Raw genomic sequence first — 8,781 nt, forward strand, 5'->3', positions numbered from 1 at the left:
ATGGAAGTTTCCTGACAAGGAATTATGAAGAGCCCAAGCAGCTCAAGGTCCCTGGTGACAGGCTTTGGCGGACAACACAGGTGTGCAGTATTGCTTTCAGAGCTCCATTTGTCGCTTGGCTTATTTAGAAAAGCAAAATAAGGTCAGATATAAAATATTAAAAACAGCTGATCAGGTCGACAAAAGGCAGATTCCAGGCTCCTTCTCTGGCTACAGACATAAGCAATATCACACCTGACGCCTGCATGGGCATGTGACTGTGGACAACACTGAGTACAGCAGGTACGTGGCTAAGCCTCCTCCTCCTTCCCCTCCTCCTCAGTGAGGTGTGTCTGCTGCTTGCGCATGTTCCAGAGTAGACACTGGCCCAGGCTCTCAAATCAGTTGCTCACAGGGTCTCAGACACAGATGGAGGGGAGTGGGAAGCACGAGGTGGTGATGCTGATGCTGTCTCTGTGGTAGATCTCCTGCCTCTTTCAGCCCTCCAGGGACACCCAGTTGGTGTTCCTTGCTTCTGGTGACAGCGTGATCTAGAGCTCAACTCCTGCAGGGGCCACAATGGGCTGGAAGGACAGATAGTGGGGGCAGATGGGCATGATCATGATAGCCGGCCCATTGGGGTGGATCATGGAGGACCCAGAAGCACGCGTTCACAGTGCTGCCCATCGAGGTGGAGACGATCACACCTGAAGGACAGGTGTCGCCCTGCACCATGGTGATGAGCTGCCTGTCCAGGTAGACGTCCACACTGGACAAGTAGGAGGAAGGACCTCTGATAATCACCACCTCGTTCAAGACCTGGTACTGCATGACCTGCTTCCTGACCTCCATGTCCTGGTCATGGAGGAAGCCAGCACCCTGTTCTCACTGACCCCGTTGGGGGTGGCAATCTTTTTCCCTCTAGGCTCCTTCATGATCTTGACTTTCAGCCAGCTCCGGAGAACAACAGCTGTGTCCCCCTGTATCACCTGTGTAACTTGGGTATGAAAGCTCTCAAAGTCAAGGGGGTCAAGAAGCCCAGGGGGCCCAGGGAGCCCAGGTGGAATGTCATGACTGGAGGCATGCTGCCTTGGAAGAGGGAGGGGGCGCAGAGCAGGGTTCCATACCTCTGACCCCCAGGCAGATGATGAAATCTGTCTGGTTGGAAATGTCATCATAGTAATCTCTGAAGGTGCAAACTTCTTCTTCACTGGCCCAAAGTTGTCATCACCCATGATGGCTGGGTCTTCTAGAACTTTCTTCTCCACATACACAATCATGTTCTTCTCCTCCGTAAGGTACACACAGAGCTCCTTGAAAGGCTACATCAGGCCCTGGATCTTCTTGATAACAAGAACACTCTTCCTGGTGTCCTGGATCTTCTTGATAACAAGAACACTCCTTGGGGACATACTCTATGTAAACCACTGGCTGGCAGGATCCTGGATGTGCATGATGGTCTGGGGGTTCGGCAGCATGCAGGCCTTTGGTCCAAAAGTGGTCACCGGGCATGGCCTGTGTGGAGAGCAGGTCCTTTTGAATTCCTTTGTGCTTGCCAGGGCAGGCTTGGCAGACAGCCTGCAAGACTTGGCCTGACCACAGATGGGGTGGCCCAGCACCCTGTCCTCATCCCCATGACACGCAGTGCAGTGGTAGACCATGTCTGCGCTCACATAGACCTTCTCTGGCTCCACCTCCATTATCAATGAATGAGGGCTTCAGTCAGAAAAACACTGATCCTGTTTGCTGCTGCGGGCACCTGCGGGGCTGCTGGCTAGCCAGACCTAGCCCCAGACTTCGCTGTCCAGCCACCGCTTGCTCATCGTCACTAGCCAAAACCATGCGACGACCACACCGCCCCAACCCACAATGGCCGCCCGGACCACGGTACCCGCCCGCCGAGCAGCACTCAAAAAAAATGTTTTTATCCTGACCTGAGAACATGCCCGTTGATCTTAGAGAAAGGAAAAGGGAGACAGAAAAACACCAACATGAGAAAACCATGGATTGGTTGCCTCTCCCATGCATCCTGACCAGGACCGAACTTGCAACCCAGGCATGTGCCCTGCCTGGAGTCAAACCCACGACCTTTCGGTTTATGGGATGATGCTCCAACCAACAGAGTGACAATGGCCAGGGCTGAAAATAAAATTAAATAAACAATAAAGAAGGCAGATCCTCCTGAAGGTGCCTTTGTTTGAATGATGGGGTGGAGAAGCATTTAGGAGTGATTGATAGGGAATAAAATGTCCTCTAGCATAAAGGAAAAGAAAAATCCAGGGAGACAGCTAGGAAATGGGGAGGAGTTAATGCAAAAGCAGAACATGGTTTGGAGACCTATGGAGAGGTGTGGTAGTTGATACAGGGAATGGGTGTGAGAAATATGTTTTAACATTTTTAGGAAGTCTGTTCTGTGATTTGTCATGTAACTCCCTCCTCTATCTCCCCAAGAAAGCCTAAGTAAAAACAGTGTACTCTTCTGTACCTTTCAAAAGTATAAAAACATCAAGACCTGCTCAGCGTGCGCACAGGATGAGAGCAGGGGCTGTGAGGGAGACCCAGGGTCATTCATATTTACACGCAGCTTGCATGTTCGAGGATCACGGAAGTGAACTTTTGCTGAGTCAGAGCCGTTTTTTTGGTAGCCCATGGATAAGCGGGAGGGGACACCAATGAGTTACGTGGGACTATAACGGCGGGGAGGGGAAGGGATGCCTTAATCTGGCTCCAATAGGACTGGGTGGTGGTGAAGTGATTCTGAACCGGTTTGCTCACTCCAGTGCCTGTCATCTAAATGGAGCTTGCAACGGCTGACTGATCGTACAGGATAAAAGGAGGGGACGAATGATAGCAATCAGTGAGGCGGGAACTACTACCACCATTGTAGGGATGAAGAAACCAAGGCATCGAGTGACTTCCTACGTGCTTCTCAGCGGCCCGGGAGGACCCAAACCCTCAGTCCTCGCTCTGGCTACCCTAGCGCCTCTAACCAACGCAATTCGCACCTGGCACTCCAATTCCGCCCCACCCACCCCACACTTCCGGATTCTACTCCGCCCACCCGCGAGTATTTCCGGTCTCCCGCGCAGCAAGCCGCAAGCGGGAGCTGTGAGGCCGTAAGTGTCCGCTACGAGAGCCTTCAGGAGCAGTCCTGGGGCAGGGCCACAGAGGGTGCAGGCGGCAGCGGGGTCCTTTTTCACGTGTCACCACCAACCGGTACGCAGCAGCCGCTTCCCTCGCAAAGGCCTGAGGGCCCAACCAAGGGGGACGTCACTTCCGGGTCCTGTACAAGTTGGCGAGGGCCGGAAGTGGCTCCAGCTCCATCTGGCGGCGGGGAGGAGTCAAGGCGGATCTTCTCGGACTCCAGATTTTGTACTGTAGCGCTTCAGAGTTTGGGAGAAGTGTCCTGACTAGAGTTGCTGGGTTGAGCAAATAAAAATACAGGACGTCCAGTTAAATTGGAATTTCAGATAAATAACAAATAATATTTCAGTATAGGTATGTCCCAAATAATCTATGGAACATACCTATTTAAAACAATTCCTAATTGCTGTTGTACACCTGAAACTAATGTAACATTGTTCAATGTTAAGAAAAAATTCATTGTTTATGTGAAGTTGAAGTTTAACTGGACATCCTGTATTTTATCTGGCAATCTTAACCTTGAGCTTCCTTCTGCCCTGAGCTCTGGTATCCAGTAGCGAGACTGGGATCTTCTAGGCCTGTGTCCATCTGGGAAGTATGTACAAAGTTCACCCAGGCTGTCAAAATCAGCTATTGCTAGATGCTAAGATACTTTTAACTCCAAGCCTAATGGGGTCGCATGGCAAAAGCTGGGCCCATTTTCAGAGCCCTCATGGTGGTGGTCTCTGCTCTCTTTCACAACTGGGGTCGAACAGGGTGGATCTCTTATGAAAAGCTGAAAAACAGCAGGCTAAGTGCCCGAGGGCTAGAAGTCGCCAGGTTTTTTGAGTGTAGGATAAATTGGTGAATAGGGTCCAGGTTTTCTGTATTAACAGTGGACAGCTTTAGAGAGCCCAGGGATGTCAAGGGAAAGCATTAGTCTTAATCTCATCCCACTTCTCATTTTGCAGATGAGGCCCAGTGAGAGAAACGGAGCCTTCCCAGACACTCAGAAAAACCTGTGGTAGAGCTGGAGACTGATTCGCAGCCCCCGCCTCTGCTTTGTCCACACTTGCTGCTGTAGTCAACTGGCAGCATTTATGGCAGGCATTTATTAAAGTAGATGCCTTTTTAGAGGTAAGCTTTTGGGGGCTTTTTTGCCCCTAAACTCCTTTACAGGCTAACGACCTTCACCTCAAGGCTTTTCTAGCCTTTACCCTGCCCAGTGGAGAAAATTATTATTTGGGCTCTGCTGTGGGAGCCTGGCCTTTGCCTGCTCCAGCCACTTGGTTCTCACCCCTGTGGGTGGGCTAACCCAAGACTTGTCTTGTTATATGCTTATAACCAAAGAGCATGCTATTGGCAGGGGTGGTCTGGCCAGTGATGTAGGTGGAAGGGGTCTTTTTCTGTCCTACAGATTGAGTTCCCTGATACATGGCTTCATGTGGCATCTAAGGACTTCTCTGAGGTTCCACCATGAGCCAGACTTTGCTGCCACTTCTGATTTGAAATTGAACCTCTTGTTGGACTAGCCCTCAGTGCTGGGATTCTTTAGGCTGTGTGCCTTGAGGATGTGTTCTGGGCCTGTCAGTGCCCTGCCAAGCCTACAGTCTCCCAACACAGACCCACACACTAATAAAATAAAGCTGGAGGTCAGCAGGCTTGGATCAGTTGGTGGAACAGCCAGCAGCTTCCTGGCAACAGAAGAGGCAAGGATGTGGTGCCAGAAAGGGGTGTTGCCCCTGGGGGAGGGCTCAGTATGCAGGGGTGGTGAAGGGATGTGGCTGGAACCCACTGATAGGAATTGCTCACTCTGTGAATGATTAACTTGCAGCCCAAGTGGGTGACTTAGGAGGAGGGCTCAGCTAACAGGACCTTTGGACTGCAGGCAGAGTGTCCAGCGGGCCAGCGTGTGGCCTGCAGAAGAGAAGGACATGACTGGATGGCAAGTCTGGGCTCTGAGGACTGGAGTGAGATACAGCAGCTGTGGGCCTCAGGAAGCCTCCTAGGATTGGCAGATGGTCCATTCTTGCGGCAGCAGCAGCAGCAGCTGTGTGGTCCACTGGCCCTGAGCCCTCAGGTGCTCCCATCTCTAGCCTTGCAACTGCCTCACTAGTGCCTTCTTTCCCCTAGGTGGCTATGGATGCCAGGTGGAGCTGAAAGCAGTGGGGCATGGCTGTAACCCTGCAGGTCCTGCACCGCTTGGCCCGAGCCCCATTACGCCCACTCCTCCGGGAGGGCCCAGGGGCACGGCTGGCCAGTGGCATGGCCTTGGCAGAGCATGCTCAGAAGCTGTTTGAGATCACTATTGGTGCCGTTCTGCCAGGCCCCATGATGCACCGGGCACTGTCCTTGGACCCTGGCAGCGGACAGCTGAAGGTTCGGGATCGGAGCTTTCAGCTGCGGCAAAACCTCTACCTGGTGGGCTTCGGCAAGGCTGTGCTGGGCATGGCAGCTGCAGCTGAGGAGCTACTGGGGGAGCATCTCGTGCAGGGAGTGATCAGCGTTCCCAAGGGGATCCGCGCTGCCATGGAGTACACTGGCAAGCAGTAAGGAGTTTGGGGGGCTGCTCCCCACAGTCCATGTGGTGGGGAACCTGGGTCCAGACTTAGGCTGTATCGAGGCCTTCCTTCCTCAGCATCTTCCCTTTTCTCCTAGATCTGTCCTGGTTCCAGGATGGATGTCAGCAGGCATCCTGGTTCATGCCCATTACCTGTACAGCTGGGAAATTAGATGGGAGGAGAGGAGCCCGTACCATCTCTTATTCCCTGTTCTCTCTACCCTCAGGGACATGCTACTGAAGTCACACAGCCGTGTCCAGGTCTTCGAGGGTGCAGAGGACAACCTGCCGGACCGTGATGCACTGCGGGCTGCATTAGCTATTCGGCAGCTGGCTGAAGGTCTGACAGCTGATGATCTGCTGCTCGTGCTCATCTCAGGTGTGGATGCCAGATTGGCTCAGCACAGTTGGGTGGGGGAATATCAGGTCTACAAGAAACCATTGGTCTAAGCCCCCAGAGTCACAGGACAATTGAGGCAATGAGCAGTCTGGATGGCTGATGCCTAGGTGGCCCTGGGCCAGTTATCTGGCCTCCCCTGAACTGTGGGCTTCTCCCTTCAACTAACCTGTTGGCAGACCCATGAGAGGCAAACAGCTCCTGACTCAGAATCTTGCAAGGAAAATGTCACTGCAGTTGCTGCTGTCTGGTATCACCTGGGGCTAGAACCCAAGTCTCCAGCCCCCGCGGACCCCCCTCTTTGGTCCTCCACTGTCCATGCTCCCATTTGCCTCCTACTTCAAGCCCTTAAGGAATAGTTTTTCCATTACCTGCTGGGACCTGGGCTACCCCAAGGCAGGGCAGAACCTCAGGTGCCCAGGGTGTGGGGACTGCACACATTCACTGCATGTCCATATAGGGGCACCCTAACGTCACCCTTCCAGCCCCCAGCCCCTTCCCTACTGTGTGCAGAGCCCACCTGTGTGCCTGGGTGGGGAAGTTTCTTTTTTGTCCCCTCTGCCTGAAGTCGTCACTGTCTCTGCAGGTGGGGGCTCAGCCCTGCTGCCCGCCCCCATCCCACCTGTCACACTGGAGGAGAAGCAGACACTCACCAAGTTGCTGGCAGCCCGAGGAGCCACCATCCAGGAACTGAACACCATCCGGAAGGCCCTGTCCCAGCTCAAGGGTGGGGGGCTGGCTCAGGCTGCCTACCCTGCCCAGGTGCGTGAATCACCTCTTACCCAGACACATGTGTGCCGGGCAGATGAAACCCTAAAACAGCATGCAGATTGGCAGGGGCCTGGTATGGGAGGTCACAGGGCTATCAGAGAGGGTAAGAGGGAGTCCACATGTCCACTTGAGAAAGGTTATAAGTGGGCGAGGAAATGTACTATATGTTGTAGGGTATGTGGATATACGGGATTAGGGTGCAGTTTGTCCTCACAGCTCTGGGGTGAGGATCAGGAAGGACTGAGCCTTGTATCTTTGACCCCTCCCCAGGTGGTTAGCCTGATTCTATCAGATGTGGTGGGAGACCCAGTGGATGTGATTGCCAGTGGCCCCACTGTGGCCAGCGCCCACAATGTACAAGATTGCCTGCACATCCTTAATCGCTATGGCCTCCGTGCTGCCCTGCCACGTTCTGTGAAAACTGTGCTGGCTCAAGCTGACTCTGATCCTCATGGGCCACACACCTGTGGTCACGTCCTCAATGTGATCATTGGCTCCAACGCACTTGCACTGGCTGAGGCCCAGCGACAGGCTGAGACGCTGGGATACCGGGCTGTGGTGCTGACTGCAGCCATGCAGGGCGACGTAAAAAGTGTGGCCAAGTTCTACGAGCTACTGGCCCGAGTAGCTGGAGCCCACCTCACTCCGTCCAGCGCCGGAACCCCTGTGGAAGAGGGTGAACAGCTCCACAAACTGGCGGCTGAGCTCCAGCTCCCAGACCTGCATCTGAAGGAGGCTCTGGAGGTCGTGGCCAGGGCTGGGGGCCCCATCTGCCTGCTGGCCGGTGGCGAGCCCACAGTGCAATTGCAGGGCTCCGGCAAGGGTGGCCGGAACCAGGAACTGGCCCTGCGTGTTGGAGTAGAGCTGGGACAACGGCCACTGGGGTCTGTTGATGTGCTGTTTTTGAGCGGTGGCACTGACGGAAAGGACGGGCCCACAGAGGCAGCCGGGGCCTGGATTATGCCTGAACTTGCCAACCAGGCCACCGCTGAGGGCTTGGATGTGGCCACCTTCCTAGCCCACAATGACTCACATACCTTCTTCCACCGCTTCCAAGGTGGGGCCCATCTGCTCTACACAGGGCTGACAGGAACCAATGTCATGGATGTCCACTTCCTGTTCCTGCGGCCACGGTGATGACGTAGGTCATGTTTTGGGAGTCCAGAGGAAGCCTACAGGGCAGGGTCCTGGTGCAGACCAGTGTTGGTCCCCATGGTCTCACCAGGCTTTAGAGCCCCTCTCCTCCTTGGCCCTGGCTACATGGTTGGCTCCTTAGACCTCCCTCCCAGGGCCTCTGCTTCACGTCTTTTCCCCCAAACAGAGTGGCAAGATGGTGGCTCTCTTCCACCCCTGCTTTCAGTCGTGGCAGCAGGTACCCCTGAGGACCAGGACACATCTCTTGACCTGTTCACTCTTCCCCTAGGCAGCCCCACTGCTGAGCTCCTGAGCCTGTTCTTTTCTGGGGGGTGAAGCAAGGACTGGAAATAAAAAGGACCACTCTGTGGAGTCTCAGTGCATCCTCCTTCTGAGCAGGGACTTGCAGGGAGCTGCTGGGGGTGGGGGAGTGGGTTGGGCTGCATCCACAGCAACCAGACCCAATAGGAGTTCCCTATTGCACCACACACTCAGCGCTTGTTTCATTTCAGCAGGAGCCTGGGAGGGCTGAGCCTGGCTCCCAACACACACAGTGAAGGTGAGCAGAGATTCCAGGGGGGATAGGCCTAAGGACTGCAGGATGGAGTCTGGGAGTGGCTGGCCACCCATCCAACAGTGCCTCTCCCCAGTGGCATTCCTGCCCTGGTCTTCAGCACCTGCCATATGTTTCACTGGGCGCCTGCTTACTACCTCCCACCAGGGTCATCCCTCCTGCTCTGGATGGCCCTTAGCCACAGACATACTTTGTTCGGTTGAGCTGTCCTCTATCTAGGGGCAACCCCAGCCACAGGACACT

The 8,781-nt window shown here is 54.4% G+C and overlaps 1 protein-coding gene and 1 pseudogene across 3 annotated transcripts; one reads left to right on the forward strand and one right to left on the reverse strand.

Moving 5' to 3' along the window:
- Positions 1 to 290: 290 nt before the first annotated feature.
- Positions 291 to 1,679, reverse strand: LOC129087933 (NAD kinase-like; annotated as a pseudogene).
- Positions 1,680 to 3,040: 1,361 nt separating this feature from the next.
- GLYCTK (glycerate kinase) lies at positions 3,041 to 8,329 on the forward strand. 3 transcript variants are annotated; one of them, XM_054595749.1, is made up of 6 exons: positions 3,041 to 3,095; positions 4,074 to 4,239; positions 5,236 to 5,651; positions 5,890 to 6,041; positions 6,646 to 6,821; positions 7,101 to 8,329. In XM_054595749.1, exons 3-6 carry the CDS (start codon positions 5,275 to 5,277, stop codon positions 7,965 to 7,967), a joined length of 1,572 nt encoding a protein of 523 aa, XP_054451724.1. In that variant the 5' UTR covers positions 3,041 to 3,095; positions 4,074 to 4,239; positions 5,236 to 5,274; the 3' UTR covers positions 7,968 to 8,329. The 3 variants fall into 3 exon arrangements, with proteins under 3 accessions (XP_054451724.1, XP_054451725.1, XP_054451723.1); XM_054595750.1 differs by lacking the exons at positions 3,041 to 3,095; positions 4,074 to 4,239 and adding an exon at positions 4,995 to 5,182 and having other exon boundaries at positions 5,429 to 5,651; XM_054595748.1 differs by lacking the exons at positions 3,041 to 3,095; positions 4,074 to 4,239 and having other exon boundaries at positions 4,995 to 5,651.
- The last annotated feature ends 452 nt before the right edge of the window (positions 8,330 to 8,781 follow it).

This window comes from Pteronotus mesoamericanus, unplaced genomic scaffold (assembly GCF_021234165.1).
Source record: "Pteronotus mesoamericanus isolate MK-2021 breed Mesoamerican mustached bat unplaced genomic scaffold, CSHL_Meso_final scaffold_54, whole genome shotgun sequence".
Classification (NCBI taxonomy): domain Eukaryota; kingdom Metazoa; phylum Chordata; class Mammalia; order Chiroptera; family Mormoopidae; genus Pteronotus; species Pteronotus mesoamericanus.

Excerpts from the sequence above, each read along its gene's own strand:
- GLYCTK (XM_054595749.1), top strand. The coding sequence starts at position 5,275 with ATGGCTGTAACCCTGCAGGTCCTGCACCGCTTGGCCCGAGCCCCATTA. Across the intron at positions 6,042-6,645 it reads GCTGCTCGTGCTCATCTCAG|GTGGGGGCTCAGCCCTGCTG; the intron begins GTGTGGATGCCA and ends CTGTCTCTGCAG. Across the intron at positions 6,822-7,100 it reads AGGCTGCCTACCCTGCCCAG|GTGGTTAGCCTGATTCTATC; the intron begins GTGCGTGAATCA and ends ACCCCTCCCCAG.